The sequence below is a fragment of the Grampus griseus genome (genome assembly GCF_964374135.1).
Source record: "Grampus griseus genome assembly, chromosome: 3".
Classification (NCBI taxonomy): domain Eukaryota; kingdom Metazoa; phylum Chordata; class Mammalia; order Artiodactyla; family Delphinidae; genus Grampus; species Grampus griseus.
Window position 1 is genome coordinate 55,231,836 of NC_139019.1, and position 22,146 is coordinate 55,253,981.

Sequence of the window (22,146 nt, forward strand, 5' to 3'; positions counted from 1 at the left end):
CCGGGGGTCGAACCTGTGAACCCTGCAGTGAAAGTCTTAATCACCGGACCACCAGGGAAGTCCCCTGACCACCTATTTTGAACCACACACTTTCCCCCTTCCATGCTTAATTTTTCTCTATGGCACAATCACCATTTGATACAGTATGTTTTTCTTCATAACTGTCATGAGGGCAAGGATTCTTGTCAGTTTTTCATTTTTATTTCCTCAGTGCTTAGAAATGTACCAGGCCCCAAATAGGTGCTCAATAAATATTTGTGTCATTTAGCAGGAGCAGCAGAGCAGTCCGGGAAAACCGCTGCACAGCAAGCTGGCTCAGCTGAGGCTACTGATGTGGTCAGAGTCCTTCATGCTAACCTTTTGTAAATAATAAAATCAATTCTCAGATGCCGGATGGACGGCTACCAGGCCTCCAACTTTTCAAGAGCGAACGGCCACCACTCTTCCCGCCTCCTTGCGAAGAGCTGGAAGGAAGCAGGACGTCCCTCCCCGCGAACTCAACAAGGTTGCTCCGGCCTGCGAGCGCCGCGCTCCGGCCACCACCGCTCCCAGCAGCCGGAACGTTTGCGCGTCGCCACCGTGCGCGGCGGAAGGACTTCGGCGGCGCCCTCAGAGCAAATTGTGCAGAGCTTCCGGCAGAGCGGCCCTCAGTAGGACAGGTGAGGCCGCGGTAAAGGTTTGCATGGAGCCGAGGCGTGGATCCGAGGTCTGGGAAGTGTGGCAGCGGGAGGGGCTGCGCGGCTGGAAGCGGGGATTGAATGGCCCAGAACCGCCTCGCAGGGAATGAGGATGTGTGGGAGGGGGAGGAGGGCAAATTCCGTCTAGGGAGCTGCATAGAAGCATCTGGGGCAGCAGTGTGGAGAGTGGCTCTCCTGCCCTAAGGGCGCGAGTTTGGGGACTTGTGGTCCTGGGTTCTAGCTCGTCACCAGCCTCCAGCTGTGTGGCCTCAATAGAGTTACCAGCCTCTGACCCTTGAGTTCCACACCTGAAAAGCAGGACAGTTATCACCCTTGCCTGTCGCACAGCGCTTGGCAGGGTTAGGTGTGAGGGAAAGCTTCATAAATTGCGATGTGTGGTGCAGATCTCATTTGTTTACGTGTAGCTTTCTGAGCTCATGTGAAGGAATCATACCACCAGGCTTCCCCAGGGGGAAGTGGCTTTCCTGGGGTTGGATTCCCAGCGATATTTGTAAGAAGATGGAATATTGGGCAGTCATAGGCAGTTGGAGATGCTGACCTAAGAGGTTACCAAGTACATTTTCCTCCAGGTTGCATAAATCCATTCTCTATTAACTGCATGCATTGTAAACATCCAGCTTCCCTTTGAACATCTGCAGTTATGGGGATCTTAATATCTCTGTCCTATCCCTGTAATTTCCCATTGCAGACAGTTCGAATTCAGAAGTCCTTGTATGCAGTGAGCCAGAGGTGGTCCTGCTTGCAGCTTCTGCTCATATAGTTCTCACTTTGTTTCTGAACTTTCAGAGAATTAAAAGTAATAAAATAAAAAATAAAATACAGTTTAAATATTGATGTGATGGATGGCAGTAGCCACCTCTTTAAGAATTTAAGCTTTTGATTTTTGACATTCATGATAAATACAAAAACACCTCCATGGAAGATCAAAATGTTCAATTTAGTCACTGTATGCTGTGTTACTACACTCATCATTAAACCTACAAGGCACCAACATGGTGTGTTGAAATAGCACTGATGTCAGAATTAATGCACTTCTTGTTATTTCAGGATACTAAAGTGGATCACCTGATATCCTGAAACAAATGAATCTCTTCCAGCACCAGGGAGTGGCTTGTTAATTCAGTGAGAGACACACAGAACTTTAGCAAATAATATCTGATTGTAGCAGGTGCCAGAGAAAGCGGTGATGCCATAAAAGCAGTCTTAAACTTGTCAATAGGTTTTAATTCCAGAAGTCCATTTATAAAAATCAATATATATTTAGATTTTTAAGTATATTTTTCTATAGGAAAAATGAAATAAATGAGGTTGAGGTCTTGGTTATTGTCCTCATCACAAAAATTAATCTTTGCCCCGGCCAATGATGGGATATGTTTTGTCCTTAATGTCTTGGCACTTAGGATTCCTTTGATCTTTCATCTATGGTAGAAGGAAGTTGAAAGTGAGAATGTAGAATGGGGAGGGAGATTCCATTGGGGAGGGTGGAGGTGTGGATGTGACGGGGGTGTTTATTACTTGGTTATGGTTAATAGAGTACTCCCAACACCAATTTTATTCCTGATTATTATTTTTTCAAATCCTATGATCTTTTTTTCTAAAATAACATGTGAAATCCAGACAAAACAAAATGCAAATGTTTTAAATTTTTAACTTTGAAATAATTTTAGATTTACAGAAAAGTTGCAAAAACAGAAAAGTACAGAGTTTCCATTATAGCCTCCCTCTTGAGACAGCCTGAGCTAATGTATAAAGTTCCTTTCCAAACGCTTACCAAAATTATTTAAATAATAATGAAATTATTAAATAATTAAATAAAATTTAAAATAAAGTAGTTGAGATCAAAATCAAGGTGGGGTATCCCTGATTATTAAAGAAATACATGTTCATATTGAAAATATGAAAATACAGAAAAGAATAAAGAAGCAAAAAACCAATCATCCTTAATCGTAACATCCATCAAAACCATTTGTCCTATTTATTGAATTACTAAATATTTCCTTTTTCTTTTAATAGTTGGGGTTATAGTGTAGGTTTAATATTGTATTTTTTTAAAAAATTATGAGCCATAAGCATTTATCATTTATGAATAATAATAAATTTCATTTAAAAACTTGATTATGAGAAAATTCACACAAACCCAAAGGTAGAAGGATAGTACAGTGAATCGCCATGTATTCAGCACTCAGCTGTAATAAGCAGCAGTTGTGGCTCATGTTTCATCTACACCTGTACCCACTTCTCATAATTCTATGGTTCTGTCCTATGACACATCTTTAATACATTTTTGGGTTTTTTTTAATTGTAAAGAGATGCTTATTTGTGGTGGTGCCAAATTTGTGCATAATTATTCGTATTCTTTCTTGGAGATGGGAACAGAGTTCCATGAAGATTTCAAAGTATTTTTCATTCAGCTACAATTATTGAATAAATTGCAAAAAATAAGATGATTTTGCATTCTGAGTTTTTTTTTTACTTTGTATGTTTACTTCCCGCTCTTTACTTTTCAGATTTAATTGTTTGCATTTGGTGACAAACATCTTTAATCAATTCACAATCTAATGATTTTTTTTTTACAGAATATTGAATAATACAATACAGTAAGAAAAAAATGGATGAAGAGCCTGAAAGAACTAAGCGATGGGAAGGAGGCTATGAAAGAACATGGTAAGTAGGGCATTATTACTTTCCCTTCCCTTTTAGATGTTGTTTTGGGTTTTGTTTTTGTTTTTACAACTTTTTTGAAGTATATTTTACACATGTTAACATTTACCTGTTTCTTATGTATAATTCAATGATTTTTAGAAAATTTACTGGATTGTGCAATCATCAACATAAATCAGTTTTAGAACATTTTTACCACCCCAGTAATATCCCTCATGTCCATTTACAATTAATTCCATGTCCACCTCCAGTCCTAGGCAACTACTGTGTGCTTTCTGTTTCTCTAGATTTGCCCTTTCTGGACATTTCATGTAAATGTAATCATATAATATGTGGTCAGTTGTGTCTGACTTCTTTAACTGAACATACTGTTTTCAAGTTCATCCATGTTGTTGCATGAATCAGTAATTCATTCCTTTTTATTGCTGAATAGTATTCTGTTAATATGTTTATGCCATGTTTTTATTCATCCTTTCACCATTTGATGGACATTTAGATTGTTTATAATTTTTGGCTGTTATGAATAATGCAGCTGTGAACATTCAGGTGCAAATCTTCGTGTGGACATATGTTTTCATTTCTCTTGGGTTGATAAAATTTTAGCTTATCTTTTCAAACAAGTAATTATTGCTTACAGGGAGATTCTTAAAGAAGATGAATCAGGATCACTTAAAGCTACAATAGAAGACATTCTCTTCAAAGCAAAGAGAAAAAGGTAGGTAAACTTTGTGTGTGTTACAAAAGGTAAAATATATTCCTTTAGGTGTTTCTGTCCACTTATGGCCACTCCTTGGTACTTCATTTGAGCTGTGTTTCAGGGAAACTGACTTGTAGCCTTCTAAATAGGGGGAAGGAGCCAGCAACCTAGAGTCTCATCAGGGAAATTGATCTTCAGGGACTGTTCAAAATGCCCATAATTATATGCATCCATAAGTTAATAATTTATTTCACTAAAAAAATGCAGGTTAGTTGAAAAGTTGTAATGATTTTTCAGGTAGTAGATGGTATTCCATTAAAATGTTTGCATAATTTTAACAGGGTATTTGAGCACCATGGACAAGTTCGACTTGGAATGGTATGTTATTCTTTTTTCCTTTTCTGGTACAGGACTAGTTTGAGTTAGAGAAACATTCTGGCTTAATAGAATAAACAACAGTAAAACAAACTTTTTAAGGGAATATATTAAAAATATATGTGTAGGATATGTGAATACTAAATGACATTTTTAGTTCTTGATTAAAAATGTATTTGAAAATTGTTCTTATTTGTGTGTTTTGTTTTGGGGGATTTTTTTTGGTAGATGCGCCATCTTTATGTGGTAGTAGATGGATCAAGAACAATGGAAGACCAGGATTTAAAGCCAAATAGACTGACATGTACTTTAAAGGTATACTAAAATTATTCTGATTTATACTACATGTGAGGAAGGATGCTGAATTCTGTAAAAGAAATGGTTTTAAAGAAAGCAATTTTTTTTTTTTGAGCTAATACAAACTATAGCTAAGTAGAAGTGCTACCCGATCATTTACAGAAATGGTATACCAAAATAGCTAATTATTTATGCCCTTAATTCCACTCCGTGTTAGGATCTTGCTTTGTCAGTTATCCCTTTCTTTATTGACTCTTCATTCTCCTTTGACTTACTTGAATCAATCTTCTCAGCTTATAAACACATTCAGATTATTCCTAATTTATTAAAACCCATGCTCAATTTTGCTTATTCTCCTGTTTGTCTTTATTGGATCTTTTCCTTGTTTAGATTGTTTCTGTCTTATATGTCCAAATGGTTCCATCTTTTAAGGCCTAGCTCAAACCTATCTCATCACTTACCGTTTCAAATTCAGGTTTATTTAATATTTTAATTTTTATTTATTTAATATTTCAAAAGTTATTATTTTTTATTTATTTAATATTTTTACTTCTGAACATTTTTTGAAAATCTATAAACTTAAAAATCATTAGAAACAATGCTTCATAAATAGATTTCACAGGGACTTCCCTGGTGGTGCAGTGGTTAAGAATCCACCTGCCAATGCAGGGGACACAGGTTCAGTCCCTGGTCCAGGAAGATCCCACATGCTGTGGAGCAACAAAATTTGTGCGCCACAACTACTGAAGCCTGCACTCTAGAGCCTGCGAGCCACAACTACTGAAGCCTGCGTGCCACAACTACTGAAGCCCACGTGCCTAGAGCCTGTGCTCCACAACAAGAGAAGCCACCACAATGAGAAGCCTGTGCACCGCAACAAAGAGTAGCCCCTGCTCGCTGCAACTAGAGAAACCCCACGTGCAGCAATGAAGACCCAACGCAGCCAAAAACAAATAAATTAATTTAAAAAAAAAAAGATTGCACAAAACCTGTTTTCTGTGGTTGTTGTTTTGCCCTTATCTAGTATTTCCTTTTTGTTTTCTTTGAACAGTTGTTGGAATACTTCGTAGAGGAATATTTTGATCAAAATCCTATTAGTCAGGTATGTAGATAAGTGATATAATTCAGAATTAGCATCCTGATATTATTGCCAAATATAATTTATTTTTTAAAACATTGTACATATATTCTATTGGTGATTAAGTGATTCAGATCGTGTATAAGTTTCTGGGACACTTAGCAATGAAAAGCAAGATAACTCTAGAAGTTAATGTACAGTGAACACATAGCTCAGTTTATATCAGAAGTTTCTCATGTTACTTATTCCTTTTGTAAATTAGTCATTTATTTTAGTTACGTACATTCTTATCAAGAAGAAATAATTTGTTAAATTAATAATCATTTTTGTTTTTATTTTGAGATTGGAATAATTGTAACAAAGAGTAAAAGAGCTGAAAAACTGACTGAACTCTCAGGTATGCATAAAATTACCTTTATAGCACTCAAGGACTTGGCTTTATTTACCCAACCTTGTAACACTGTTTGTAAGGTTGCCTAATAAGTAAAATGAAACCTTTCTGCAGGCTCTTTAGGTAAAACACTTAAAAAACCCTCTATTAAACTCTTGGTCTCTAAAATGACCTGTTTTTTTGTTTTGTTGCCCACGCGGCATGAGGGATCTTAGTTCCCCAACCAGGGATCAAACCCATGTCCCCTGCAATGGAAGCGCAGAGTCTTAACCACTGGACTGCCAGGGAAGTCCCTAAAATGACCTGTTTTAAATTCAATTCTGTTTTTTCATTTGTTTTTTTTTAAATTGAGTTCTGCACAGTCGTGAATAGTATTATAATGAATGTAAATGTGTTTATTCTTATCCTGAAAGCATTAAGATAAAATTATTTTAACCATTCAGAATTAATCTTAAAATTAATTTTTTAAAGGTAAACCTCTAAAGAACAAAGAGTATAAAAATTGAATTGTAGTCGTTAGTGATTAGATTTTCTGCTTGCATGACATGCCTAACTGAATTTTATTCTCTTAAGAGATAATAATGGCAGATTTTATTTGCTTTGGTATATGTGCCATTGCAAACTTAAATCACTAATTCTATTTTATTTTCTGTAAAATACACTGTCCCTTAAATGTGGTTCTCAACCTTTCATCCTCACCAATACACATAAAATTGACACACTTCCATCATTAGTAATTTTTCATTATGGCAGTAAGTAGTGAAGTGTATGTTAGCCTGGGGTCATCCAGGAAACTCAGTTGGAAGTAATCCAGAAAATCACAAACTAGCTTAAGGGCAGAGGGGAAATTACTGGCTCATGTTGAATGGTGGGCTGACTTCACATATAGTTGTTTCTGTCTGGCTTCATTCTCTGATAGGTTTTCTGAGAGGTGAAAAGATGTCTATTAATAGCCCAAGTCTACATGACCCTCCTAGTCCGTAGCCTCAGCACAGGTTCCAAAGAGGACTCTTATTGACTCTGATTATGATCTGCGCATCCATGAGCCGTCAAAGTAGCCAAGGGAATGAAGTATTTTGTTGGTAGGCCTGGATTACATGTCTGTGTCTGGAGTAGGTTAGAAGCAGGGTAAGTTCCATTTGAACCACGTAGTCTAAACTGGATTCTTATACAGTGAAGGAAGGATGGTTCCCCTAAGAAAAGGATGTAGGGCCGACCCTCTTGCATGCCCCCTACCCCAAGTTAATAGTAATATTCTATGGGTGCACAGAGATGAAAAATCCTCTGGTGATTCTTATAGGCCTCTTGAAAGTACCCTCTCTTCCTCTGAACAGAATCACTGCTATAAACCACACTGACAGTAACGTAAGTATGCTTTTTTCTATACTCATAACACAGTAGGAGATAAAAATTTTTTTGTATGTTATGGTAGAAAGAAAAGTGGATAGAGAGCCAGAAGATTTTGAGTGTTGGTCCTGCCACTGGGTAGGCATATGTCTTTGGGCAAATCACTTAACTTATTAGATTTGTTTCTCAGTTATGAAATGAAGGAATTAGACTTAGGTACTTTTCATTTCTAAAATTTTATGATTCCAAGAATAAATACTTGCAGTATATAGCTGACCCTTGAACAACTTGAGAATTAGGAATGCTGACCCTCTGCACAGTTGAAAATCTGCATATAACTTTACAGTCGGTGCTCTGTTTCAGTGGTTCCACCTCCGTGAATTCAACCAACTGCAGATCATGTAGTACTGTAGCACATACTTAGTGAAAAAAATCTGCATATAAGTAGACCCACATAATTCAAACACTTACTGTTCAAGGGTCCACTGTATATTAACTATGGCAAATGGTTAATATTTTAAAGCTTATTCAAATAAATAAGAACACCAAGAAGCTCCAAGTAGATGTATGGGCAAAGAAGATAAACAGTGCATGCCAGAAAAAAAAAGGAATTAAATAACTATTAAAAAAGAAAGTTTAGCCAAACTAGTGTTAAAAAAAAAAAAAAGCCCACTCAACAACATTTTACATATTTTAAATGACCAAAATGAAGTTTCAAAAGCAATATATGGCTTGCTGAACCATGGAGAAACTGGTACTTATAATGCTGATAGTCTGGTTAATTTGTTTAACATTTTCTGGAAAAGAGCCATAAAAATGTTCCTTGGAGGACTTCCCTGGTGGTCCTGTGGTTAGGACTCCGCACTTTCATTGCTGAGGGCACGGGTTCAATCCCTGGTCGGGGAACTAAGATCCCGCAAGCCGTGTGGCACGGCCAAGAGGGAAAAAAAAAGGTATTAAAAAAAATATTCCTTGGAGTATACTTAGGAAATGTTATGAAAGAAGAAAAAGCCTCACTCTACAAATATACTGTCTGCAGTGGTATGTATTGGGTTGGCCAGAAAGTTCGTTTGGGGTTTTCCGATGATGTTACAGAAAAACCTGAACGAACTCTGGCCAACTCACTGTAATAGTGACAAATTGGAAATTAAATGTTCAGTGGTATGAAGGTAGTTTGCTATATGATAAACTCGATGTTTCATTGTTGTTAATTAATATGAAGACAATGTTGAAATAGGAAATGTCTGAAGAATACCATATTTTATTGAATCTCAGATTCTGTCATTTGTAAGATACCTTTATTTTATGAGCCATCAAGAAGGAAACACTCTAGCAATTAACCTTTGATACAATGTCAAATGATATGTGAATTGTTCATACCAGCTTCTTGGTGGTTTGACATGCCTGTCAAGTATTCTAAAGAATTTGGCAGTTTTTCTTCCCTTCATTTGTATTGCTTATCATGAGACAGACAGTCTTTTCAGATGTTATTTCAATAACAACGTAACACAGTTTTGTCTCTTTGTGGAAATCCTCTTTCTTGGGTCTTATAAAGTGCTTGTTTTTTACCCCTGAAGAAAAAAATGGAATTGCAGGCATTCTTCTATCAATGAGTTTTTGCTTCACCAATAACAAATTTACACCTCACTGTTCTGTTCCATGCCTTTCTACATAAAAATATAACCGTCTGTATTAGCCTTTCTAAAAACACTTTAAATCGCAGTTAAACTCAACGTGAACAACACAAACAATGCACATGATACAGTTGAAGCAGCAACACATCAACAGCATTCATAGGTTCGCACATGAGCAGGCAGTGACAGCTGTGTCACAAATGCTGCCTGGCTGCCAGTGATTGTAAGACACATCGTGATTTCAGAGATGTTAAAATGTGAACATATATTAGTATTAAAAATGATGAAATAGGAAATATTAAGAGTAAAAAGATATGCACTCTAGGTTAATATTATTAAAATGTGTGCTAATAGACAGATTATTTGTATTCTGTTTTTTCAGTACGAGTGAGACTATGTAACAAAACATTTCTGATGAAAGTGCAACTTGCTGATAAGAACCTGCTATATAAAAAATAAATAAAATAAAATTCAAAAATTCAAAAAAAATTGCAACTTGCTAAAAATGTAAATCAAAGGGATTCTGTTGTTTAACATCATAGATGTAAATTTGGGAGAAAGGTAAATTTATATAATGTGTATATAGATTATTTTTATTAAAAGTAGATTATTCCATTTCTATTTTAGGCAACTCAAGGAAACACATAATATCTTTGAAGAAAGCTGTAGATATGACTTGCCATGGAGAGCCATCTCTTTATAACTCCTTAAGCATGGCTATGCAGACTCTAAAGTTAGTATTTTACACTTATTGTTTATAATTTATTTCAAAGTTTTTTGAATGAGTTAAGTTGAAATGATAATATGTTAATATGCGTCTCCATAAACCCAGCTGTAATGAAATCATTATTGAAAGAAATATGTAATGTCATTTATAATGTTTAGTATGGTGTTGGTAAGTAATTTTTATTTTACATTTTAGTTGCTGAGGTATATCCTTAAAGGTTTTAGAAAAATATAATTAAAGCTGTAGTAATATTAGTAGTACAAAAGAAATATAAAAAATATTTTATTGAAAATTGATTGTATGTGGAATTTAATGTGGTATAATAACTGAGTTTGTTGTACATTGGTTTTTATTAACTTATTTTGTAATACATCTATAAATTAATAGCACTTTTCTAGCAAGTTTAACTATGTGGAATATAGTTAAAGCCCCAAAGAAAGTATTCAATATATTTAAAGCTTATATATTTTATCCCTGGATAGTCTGTCCTGACTCAGATTTTTATACCTTTATATGATACTTTTTTAGTTTTGAAGTAGATGAGAAGGAGGTAACACACATAGTGAAGGTAGGCACAACAGCAGCATCCACAAGTGAAAGCTGAGCCTAACAATGAAAATATAAGCAGGAAAGCTATAAATAATTGATAAAGTTGCTCCAAAAAGCATAGAAATTTCTATTTGGTATAGAGGAGAACAGTTCATCACATCTTAAAATCCCGTAAACCATCATTGAATTAAATGGTACACAAACATTACTGTTTATGAATATTATGACTGAATCAACATGAGATTAAATTGTCTTTAAAAAAGAAGTATGTTACTATTTTCAAGCCACACATATGCACCTTAAAGTTGATTCCTATGGTATTGTCACACTTTCCAATGTACACTTTAGACTTTGTATGAAACAAATCTATTAGAATGTAAGCTTCATGATGTCAGGAACCTTGTTGGTCTTGTTTATCACTTTATCCCCAGAACTTAAAAGAGTATTCAAGAAATGTTTATTGAATGAATAAGTGAATCAATGAATTTTTTTTAAGTGTGTAGCTAATTTTAGAAAAATTGGCATTAAGGTTTTTAGAGTATACTCACAATTCATTCCTTTGTAATGTTGAAATAAATGGGGTTATTCTGCAGTCTAAGTGTGTAAACCATGGGTACTATTGTTTCTGAGTTAAGTTTTTTATTAGTGTAATTTGTTATACCTAATTGGAGTGGTTTTTATCTTTCTTTAGACACATGCCCGGACATACAAGTAGAGAAGTCCTAATCATCTTTAGCAGTCTCACAACCTGTGATCCATCTAATATCTATGATCTAATCAAGGTAGAACCAATAATTTCTTCATAATCAAAATCAAAGTTACAACTCTAAAGAGAATTCTATAGTGAATTTATTACTAGTTTTCAGAACATTCTATTTTTCAAACACATTAATTATTCAATTTTTTTTCTTCCCTCAAAACTCACCATTTACTTGGATTTTACGAAGACCCTAAAGGCAGCTAAAATTAGAGTGTCTGTTATTGGATTGTCTGCAGAGGTTCGGGTTTGCACTGTGCTTGCTCGTGAAACTGGTGGTATATATCTAGAATCTTCAGTATTTACTCATAATTACTATGTAAAGTAACAATCTATTAATTAGGATGTTTTTATATGTTTTTTTAAGCTGTTAAACTTAAATCAGTTCATGTGCTGAAGTCCAAAATATGGGTAGTTACATTAAATATATTACCAATTCTATAAGATACCATCTCAGAATGCGAGGAATTTTCAGTAGTTATGTCAGTGTTCAGAGGAAGCATTATAACTCTTGAAAAGCTAGAAATTTTACTATATTAATACTTAGTGAAGAACTTGTAACTTGGCTTTAATTAAATTGTAATTACAGTTATTCCTAGAGAAGTCAATTTAGAGATGTTATTTAAATAAAGTTTTTGAAAAATGATAATTTAACTTAAGAACTTACTTTGAAAATGAACATTTTCAGATGGTAAAACTTTTACAGAATTATATAGAAATTAAAGTTCATTCTTATGTCTGGAAAGCTGTTGTTTCTTCTCTTTTACTTCTCGTCTTGTTAGGCACATACCATGTTATTTTAGATGAAAGCCATTACAAAGAATTGCTGACACATCATGTTAGTCCTCCTCCTGCTAGCTCAAGCTCTGAATGCTCACTTATTCGTATGGGTAAGTATTTATTTTGTGTTATTTAATTAATTAATTTTTATTTTTAATTTTCTTTTTGGCCGCACCACTTGCAGGATCTTAAATAGTTCCCCAACCTGGGGTTGAACCCGGGCCACTGCAGTGAAAGTGCCAAGTCCTAACCACTGGACCGCCAGGGAATTCCCTGTTTTGTGTTATTTTAAAATAGACATTTAAAAAAATATATTTTGACTCAAGCTAGACTTTCTATCTCATTTGTACAAGTTATTTTAACGTTTAAGAATTTCTTGTATTTAACTTAAATGTTTTATAATTAGAGAAAATTATGCTGTTGAAGCAATTTTGGGAAATACAGAGAAGTAAAAAGAAAATTAAACTCACTTGTAGTCCTGTCACTCAAGGAACACTACTGTTTTTTTTTTTAATTGTTAAGGTTAGAAAGGTATAAAGACACTGTGTTTATAGAGAAATTCTTGTATTAAGAAATCAAAAAAGCTATAAAATCTGCTGTACTGTTTTATCAAAGCTGTGTTATACAATTATTATTTTATAGTAAACATTTATTTGTAAATTGAAATTGAAAAAGCCCAACTATTTTGTAATTTGTAATTGAAAAAGCCCAGCTTTTTCAATACAAAAAGAGACTCCTGGGGCTTCCTTGGTGGTGCAGTGGTTGAGAGTCCGCCTGCCGATGCACGGGACACGGGTTCGTGCCCCGGTCCGGGAAGATCTCACATGCCGCGGAGCGGCTGGGCCCGTGAGCCATGGCTGCTGGGCCTGCGCGTCCCGAGCCTGTGCTCCGCAGCGGGAGAGGCCACAGCAGTGAGAGGCCCGCGTACCAGAAAAAAAAAAAAAAAAAAAAAAGAGACTCCTTGTTTAATATGCATTTTTAAACTGTCAGTGAGATGGAATGCTTTTCTGCCTTGTTTTTGGCTATTTATAGTACTGTTCAACCTCTCTTTCCTGTTTCCTCATCTCACGTGATATTAGTATCTGTTTCATTGTGTGTTGCAAGGATTGAGTTAATACAGACCAAGTATTTAGAGTAATGCTTGATATAAACACTCAGTACATTTTAGATATTATGTTGGCTAATCTTTTCGATTTACTGATACATTTCCTTAGCCTATCTTAAAGTTATTTTTAAATTTATAATAATTCTCCAAATTGATTTATTAGAACCATTTAGGAATATCAACCCATTTTCAGTCACCTGATGCAAATGTTTTTTCAGTTGGTCTTTTTCCTTTACTTTTATTTGTTTTGAAATGTAGATAGGTTTAAAATTTTTATATAGAATGAAATTTCTTTTTTTATGGTTTCTGCTTTTCTTAGACTTGTTTTCAGAATTTAAAAATATATATGGAAAATAGACTGCATGGATTTGGACATTCCAAAATTTTAAACTAGAAGTATGTTCTTATATAAAATGAAAGTAGACTATATTATAGACTCCTCTGTTATATCAGAAAGTATTTAAAAATTACACACATTTTCTTTTTAAAAAGCAGTGTGTGTTAAGCGTTGTTAAATTAGAAAATATGGATATGAACTTTAGAATCTGAGGCCATATGTATGGACAGATCTTTCCCCCATTTCCTCTACTATTAATTCTTTTTTAAACTGGGAATTACTGTCAGCTTGACCGTGCTATAATAAATATATCTAAAAGGCAGGAAAGAGAACTTTTGCACAACTTAGTGGGCTTTCTGGTAGGAACATTTTTAGGTTTCTATTACTAGAATTTTTCTGTTTCCTTGAGGAAAAAAAAGTAATACATTTTCTTCTGTGAAGGATTTCCTCAGCATACCATTGCTTCTCTGTCTGATCAGGATGCAAAACCCTCTTTCAGTATGGCGTAAGTAAAAACCTTGAAATTGTCCGTGATAATGTTTTTACATTGTTAAGTCCTTCCTGTAAGTTATAAATTTAAAAGATGGACTTGAAATGTAATGGCTTTTGTAGAAGATTACTTTCTATGTAGCTGTAAAAAGGAGTGAAAACTATATATACTCCTGTAATATTACTAAGTAAAACAGTAAGGTAGAGAAAAGTGTATAGTGTGCTACCGATCATCTAAGAAGAGGGTGGAGGTTTGAGTAGATACACATACTTGTTTATATTAATAATAAAAATAGTAATGAAACCAAAAAGTAAAAGCTAAAAAAATGTTTACTAATGCAATGTGTGGAGAAAGGCAAAGAGATAGATCCTAGACTTTTCTGCATATAACTTGTTTTAACTTTGGAGCTTTACATTTTACATAATTATAAAATAAAAGTAAATTTAAGAAAGTAATTCTTAAAACTCATAAATAAAACTACTGTCTTTAGCTATAAAAGTGTAATAGGGACTAGATTTACACTTCTGTCTCCTTGCAGAAAACCAAACAAAATATACAAAACTGTGTTTTTCGTACATTGGACAACAGGCAGTGCAGATAATGATCCCTGCAAGACGAGAAACAAATGAGGTGGGCCCTATGATTGCAGCTTACTGCCTAGAGAGGATTTCCAGGCTGCTGTGCAGGGAGGGAAGACCCACACAGAACCAGGAGGTTTTGCTCCGTTCAGAAACAAAGTTCAGAGTTTGGGGGGCGGGGGGTGGAAGCAGCTACCATTTTGCAGGGCAGAGTACTCGAGAGTAAAGAGCTGCACAGAGAGCTCTGGAGAGCTTCCTCTGAAGCTCCCCGTGAGTCATTAAATGAGTGTTGATCTGTACATTCCTGCCGGGAATCTCCTGGAGGCCAGGGAAAGAACTGGAGAGGAGCAGCAGAACAATCCCTAGAGCTCACATGGGGCAGGGAGTAGTTCATGTTACCACCAGTCAGTGTGGAAAGGCCTCTTAACACCGCAGGCATTGAATAGAGTCCACAGTAATGAAACCAAGTTAACTCTAGACTAGCAGCTGTTCTGGACAGCCTAACAAACTTAAAAGCAAGTCTTGGCATCATACTATTTCACAGTTACTTAAGTATATTCCAGAAAAAGCCACAGTGTATTTAAGGCAATGCAAAAAAAAATCCAGCACCCAAAACAGAGCAAAATTCACAATATCTGGCAACCAATCAAAAATTGCCAGTCATGCAAAGAAGTAGGAAAGTATGACCCATAACAAGGAGAAAAATCGTAGAATGGAAACATATCCAGAAATAACACAGTTGATAGAAGTAATAGGTTTGGTGTTAAAATAATTATTGTAAATATACTTCATATGCTCAGGAAAGTTGAGGAGTACATGAGTATGATAGGAGATATGGAAGATAGAAAAAGGACCCCAATCAAATTTCTAGAGATGAAGAATGCAGTGTTTTAGATGAAAAATAAGATGGATTAGGATTAACAGCAGATTAGTCACTGAAGAAGAGAAGGTGAGTGAATTCAAAGACATTAATGGAAACTATTCAAAACAAAATGCAGAGAGGAAAAAAAGACAAAAATGAACAGAGTGTAAGTGAGCAGTGAAACAACTTGAAGGTTTTAAAATCAGAGTGGCTTTTGCTCTAACTGCTCACATCTTTATATATCACTTTTTAAAAAGTGATGTTTCCCCCCACAGGCATCTGGATAGCAACACTGAGCCAGGACTTACATTAGGAGGCTATTTCTGCCCACAGTGTCGGGCAAAGTACTGTGAGCTTCCTGTTGAATGTAAAATCTGTGGTAAGAAACCAACTGTTCATGATCCAGTAAATTAATCTTGAATAATTTCTTACCTATATTGCTATTAAAATAAATATAAATATTAAGCTCTGCCTATGTTTCTGGATTTAATCTGTGAAAAAAGACATAGATTACTTTTTTTCATTGTGTGCTTAGTACTCCATTTTTAAAAATAAACATGGCATTCTAAAAGAGTTTCCTAATTCTCTTTCTGAAAAAAATTATGTTCTTTAAAGGCAGTGCAGTAGATCTAGTAGATGTTTTTGCAGCTCTTCATAAAATAAATATATATAAGGAGAATGAGAAGTTAAAGTAACAGAATTGTAGAATTTTATTTAATTTATAAGTAAGGAAATATGCCAAGAGAGGTCACATACTTAGTGACAGAACTAAGACTCCATCCTGAGTCTCCTTTTATGGCCACAGGTAAACTAAAGAAATGAATGCCTGCAATCCTAAAAAAAAAAAACTTGAAAATATTTAGTCTAAGTTATATCATTTGACATGTCAGCCATCATCTTTATGAGGTTTGGGTTATTAAATATGTCTTTCTGCTTTATGTGTTAGGTCTTACTTTGGTGTCTGCTCCCCACTTGGCACGGTCTTACCATCACTTATTTCCTTTGGATGCTTTTCAGGATATTCCCCTGGAAGAACATAATGGAGAAAGGTATATGAGTTTTGAGTAATTTGTATCTGTTACAAGTGGTAATGTTTGAATATATTGTTACTACATTAAAAAGAGTCATATTCACTTGGTCACGATTACTGCTAATATAGAAAATGAGATGTAGAATGCCTTGTTTATGACTGAAATGATTCTTTAAACAGATCTGGATCTCCGGAGATCTGTTAATTTCCCTAAACCCATCTATGTGTAGTAAGAGTGGTGGTATGTTGGTAAATCAGCTCTCCAAAAACAAAAACAAAAAAGCCCCGATTTGTAGCATTTGCTGATTTCCATGGTGTAAAACTGGAAGATTTATCCAGAAGGCCTAATATCAAAATAATATAAAAAATAAAGAAAAGATCAAATGAAGAGTATGAAAGAAATATTCAAGGATATTTTCTGCTGTCGAAGGAAAAAAATTTCTAGATAGAAAGGGACTGTCAAGTGCCTGACATATTGAAGGCAGACCTGCACTAAAGTGTATCATTGTGAAATTTCAGAATACACAGCAAAATACTAACCCTAAACATTTCTGGAGAGGGAGAATTGGGTCACATGACCTGGAATTAAAATTGTTTGGCTTCTTGTGAGCAACACTGGATGCTGACAGGGAGCAATTTCCTTCAAAATTTGGAATGAGAATTATTACCAACCTGAATTATATACCTAGCCAAGGTATTTAAATGTAGGTAGAATAGGAACTTCCCTGGCAGTCCAGTGGTTAAGACTCCGTGCTTCCAATGCAGGGGGTGTGGGTTTGATCTCTGGTCAGGGAACTAAGTTCCTACATGACGCGCAGTGCAGCCAAAAAAAAATACGCAGGTACAATAAGATATTTTCAGACTTGTAAGGTCTCAAGAGACTTTCTTGGGAAGCTGTGGAAGAGATGATTCAAAAGAATTGAGAAAGAGAATGAATGAAAGAGAATAGGAATATTTACCTAATTCAAAAGTGGCTAAAGAAAGCTGTAGGATGACGTCCTAGAATGACACTTGTATGTCAGATATGGAGAACAGTCAGTCTAGTTTGGAGAAGGTCAGAATGCTCCAGGAGAGATGTCACCAGAGGATGGAAACTATAGAATTCCTGATGTAGCTGAACATAACAAGAGGATATTCAGACTTCTCAGGGATCGGTTGGGGCTGAGTTAGTGGTAATTAGAAAAGTTAAGCTTATGAATAACAATACAGTTATTAACTCCAGGAGAAAATGTTTTACAGAGAGGAAAATTTGTATGGCATGGCTCAGATGAATATGTCTATGTAGTCATAATAAACTAAACATTTAATATTGTTCTATCCAAAATGACTTAACAAATGTCATTCTCAATTCTTTCTATGTAGTTATGTGTACCCATTGCTATTGGTTCAAGATAGTTGAAAGAGAATTAAAATCTCATCTTCTGTAGTGGCAGGATCATAGCCAATGGCCTATGAAAAAAAACCAAGAGGTAGCACTATGAGCATTTGCTCTGGAAATGAAGTGGGGGTGGGTAGGGACAGAACTGCTCTCTTTTGTAATAAATTTTGAGAACTTTTAATTCTTTAAACCATTCCTTGAAAATTAAGCCCTTAGGCATCCATTTTTATGATAAATTAACTTCTATCCATCTAGACTTGTACCAGCTGTCTGCTGTCTTTGGGAAAGTTGAAAAATAATCATGCAAATCATTTTCTGTAGGTCTTAATTCCCTTGCAGAATACAAGCTGAGAAATCATACTCATATTTAACCTTGATGAAAATAAAATAAAATTTGTTTAAGGAAGATTTTAAGCTGTCAGATGACCTTGGGATTTACTGTGGAATTTTCTTAAATTACTGGTATTCTTAATTCTTTCTCCTAAAAATCATATGTAAAGATAATTACAGTTGACCCTTGAACAACACGGATTTGAACTGCAAGGGTCCACATACTTGTAGATTTTTTCCATAAATACATACTACAGTACATGATCCACAGTTGGTTGAATCCTCGGATGTGGAACTGCTGATATGGAGGGTCAGAGAGCCAGAGGGCCAACTGTAAAGTTATACTCGGATTTTTGACCTCGGGGATTGGTACCCCTAGCCTGCGTGTTGTTCAAGGGTCAACTGTACTTATTAGTAAGAGAATTCTTGTTGAAATTTTCCTGAGCTATTTTAATGAGTGAGTCCTTAACAAAATGATTCTTAAACTTTCTTTTTCAGATTTTGTTATGCCTGTCAGGGGGAATTGAAAGACCAACATGTAAGTTCATATGCTTTGTAAATATTAAGTATTGTACAATAAATATTGAGGAAATAGTATTACAAGTTTTCAATAGATTGTTAAAGACCAGGCTCATATCAGGTTATTCCTTAGAAGTATAACAGTAGGTAGAGATAAAATGGGAGCTATTACAAACAGTTGTTTTGTAATTCTGCATTCTAATTTTGCTATAAAGATATTTTAGTACTTTTTTTCAGTTTGTAAGCTAAACTGAAATACTGAAATACTAGTTTGGAAATACTAAAAGTTTTTTTCTCCATGTTGTACTTTAGGCACTCATAACTTATTTTGAAGTTACCATTTAAGGTGACCGCAGACCAAAGGTTATTCCCCCATTGTGCCACTGAGAAAATATTTTTTAAAATTTCGATGGGGCCAATTTGAACATATAAACTTATATAAAGTTGCAAATAAGATAGATCACTGTCTAGTTTTAATTTTTTGTTAATTTAGTTACATGTCCATATTTAAAACTATACTTTATAAACTATATCAAATATTAGTTGAAAGGATGGCTTGTTTTATTCTACTCTCACATTTCATAAAACAGTTGTATCGGAGTTTCCTGGTGGTCTAGTGATTAGGATTCGGTGCTTTCACTGCCGTGGCCCAGGTTCAATCCCTGGTTGGGGAACTGAGATCCCACAAGCCTTGAGGCATGCCAAAAAAACCCCCCAAAAAACCAAATATATATATAAAAAAACAATTAAAAAAACAATTTTATTAAGTTTTACATGCCTCTTTGACATCAGTAGCTGCATCCTCACTAGAACCACTATTTGACTCATTTGAAAGTTTTTAAGAAGACACCATCTATTTTAAATAAATTTATCTTATTTTTATTTATTTTTGGCTGCATTGGGTCTTTGCTGCTGTGCGTGGGCTTTCTCTAGTTGTGATGAGTGGGGGCTGTTCTTTGTTGCAGTGCGAGGGCTTCTCATTGCGGTGTCTTCTCTTGTTGTAGAGCACGGGCTCTAGGCGTGCGGGCTTTAGTCGTTGTGGTGCACGGGCTCAGTAGTTGTGGTTCGCGGGCTCTAGAGCGCAGGCTCAGTGGTTGTGGCACACGGGCTTAGTTGCTCTGCGGCATGTGGGATCTTCCCAGACCAGGGCTTGAACCAGTGTCCCCTGCACTGGCAGGCAGATTCTTAACCACTGCGCCACCAGGGAAGTCCCCAGGGGACTTTAAGGACTCAAAAACGAAGTTATTCCCTCATTTCTTTTTTTTTCTTTTATAAATTTATTTATCTCATTTATTTATTTTTGGCTGCATTGGGTCTTTGTTGCTGTGCGCAGGCTTTCTCTAGTTGCAATGAGCAGGGGCTACTGTTCGTTGCGGTGCACGGGCTTCTCATTGCGGTGTCTTCTCTTGTTGCAGAGCACGGGTTCTAGGCGCATGGGCTTCAGTAGTTGTGTCTCGTGGGCTCCAGAGTGCAGGCTCAGTAACTGTGGCACATGGGCTTAGTTGCTCGCAGCATGTGGGATCTTCCATGGACCAGGGATTGAACCCATGCCCCCTGCATTGGCAGGCGGATTCTTAACCACTGAGCCACCAGAGAAGCCCCTTCCCTCATTTCTAAGGAGTACTTTTTTGGAAGAAATTAATTGCCTTCTATTTGAGAATATATAGTACATTGGAACTAATAAAGTTGGTAGGTGAGTAGGGAAAAAGTGATAGAGATATAAAAGAGCAAAGCAACTTGAATGTCTTCTAACTATGCTGTACCTAACTTTTGGAAACTACTTTTTAAATTTAGTTTTCTTCTTTTCACTGCAGGTCTATGTTTGCACTGTGTGCCAAAATGTTTTTTGTGTGGACTGTGATATTTTTGTTCATGACTCTCTCCATTGTTGTCCTGGCTGTATTCATAAGATTCCAGCTCCTTCAGCTATTTGATTCCAGCATATAATACACATTGAATGTGTTAAAAAGACATTTGCGACTGTAAATAAAATGATTCTTTAGAAGAAACTCCAGTGAAGAACAGTTCGAAAGGAAAGTCTAAGAAACCTATTACTTTAAAGCTTCCTCTGTAATGATTGGTAAAGTATTTACTTAATGGTGTATATCTAATACCGCCATTTTGGTCGTTTGTTATCTGAGACTGGCTTACCTTTTATAGTTCAGGTTAATGAACTATCCTTGTTAGCCTCACTCGGGTTCATACCCAGGGACTGTTTAACTTAATCCCCCTCAACTTTCCTACCTTGGGTCATCAGAAAAATGTAGGTGAGAATGTATGATGAGGTCTATGTTTCAGGTTCAATGAAGATATACTGTTATAGGCAGGACTCTCTCTAGGATATACCCTTCTGAGAGTGAATCAGGTTTCCATAGCAAAGGTATGTTTATTTTAAATCTATGAACTTTAGTCACTCTAGATTGAGTTTAACTATGATATTCATGATTTTATAAATAACAATTCTTAGTGAAGAATGTTATCAGTAAAGAAAATGTAATCCCACCCTGGAGAGTCTATTCAATAAATCTTGGAGGAAGCCCAGGAATATGCATTATTTTCAGTTTTTTTATATATATATATATATACATATTCTTTTTCAGATTATTTTCCCTTATAGGTTATTAGAAAGAATTATGTATTTTTAGCAACACATGTGTGCACACACACACTAAGACATAATTTGACCAAAGTACAGATCTTTCTCCCAAGAGTCATACTCTTTGCGCCTAGACCCAAATGGTTCTTTACAAGTAAACAGACTTCGGCTCTAGGTAACCAAATTAACTGCTGTCTTCTTTCCTTTTGCTCTGTCCACAGAGGTATCAGTGGCTTGAAGGAGATGCCTTTAACATAATCAGAATATTTTATCTCCCCCTACTTGAAGTAAAAGAAAGGCCATGAGTAGGCACCTCTTGAAGAGTTACTTAGAAATATATTAGACACACACTCACAGTACTGTATATAAAAGGGACATTGAGTGCCTTTTTGGGGGCTGCTTTATCTCTTTCTACAATTTTGGGGTTTATTTGTATACTTGATAAGGTTAAGGTAAATATTTTAGTTAGACATAAGGAGGAATTTCTAGTCTCAAAATTATAGAGAGGGCTTCTCTGGTGGCACAGTAGTTAAGAATCTGCCTGCCAATGCAGGGGACACAGGTTTGAGCCCTGGTCCAGGAAGATCCCACATGCCGCGGAGCAACTAAGCCTGTGAACCACAGCTACTGAGCCTGCGCTCTAGAACCCACGAGCCACAACTGCTGAGTCCGTGTGCCGCAACTACTGAAGGCCATATGCCTAGGGCCTGTGCTCCGCAACAAGAGAAGCCACCACAATGAGAAGCCGGCACACTGCAACAAAGAGTAGCCCCCCACCACCACCACAACTAGAGAAAGCCCGCGTGCAGCAACGAAGACCCAATGAAGCCAAAAATAAATAAATTAATTAAAAAAAATTATAGAGAAAATCCTGGTTTGTTTTAGATTATAGAAATAAAAATGGTGATCTAATAATACTGTAAGTTCTGG

The 22,146-nt window shown here is 35.8% G+C and overlaps 1 protein-coding gene across 4 annotated transcripts; it reads left to right on the top strand.

Annotated features, from left to right (window-relative positions):
- The first annotated feature begins 577 nt into the window (after positions 1–577).
- On the top strand, positions 578–21,939 carry LOC309819580 (general transcription factor IIH subunit 2). 4 transcript variants are annotated; one of them, XR_014296448.1, is made up of 17 exons: positions 659–706; positions 3,275–3,362; positions 3,997–4,074; positions 4,398–4,434; positions 4,660–4,746; positions 5,780–5,830; positions 6,149–6,203; positions 9,806–9,911; positions 11,146–11,236; positions 11,402–11,489; positions 11,994–12,101; positions 13,875–13,938; positions 15,639–15,742; positions 16,310–16,412; positions 18,600–18,639; positions 20,435–20,700; positions 21,770–21,939. XR_014296448.1 is itself a non-coding variant. In XM_082649874.1 (16 exons), the coding sequence occupies exons 2-16, from the start codon at positions 3,307–3,309 to the stop codon at positions 20,552–20,554; spliced, it is 1,188 nt and encodes a 395-aa protein (XP_082506000.1). In that variant the 5' UTR covers positions 578–659; positions 3,275–3,306; the 3' UTR covers positions 20,555–21,131. The 4 variants fall into 4 exon arrangements, 3 of the variants coding, with proteins under 3 accessions (XP_082506000.1, XP_082505999.1, XP_082506001.1); XM_082649874.1 differs by lacking the exon at positions 21,770–21,939 and having other exon boundaries at positions 578–659; positions 20,435–21,131; XM_082649873.1 differs by lacking the exon at positions 21,770–21,939 and having other exon boundaries at positions 20,435–21,131.
- The last annotated feature ends 207 nt before the right edge of the window (positions 21,940–22,146 follow it).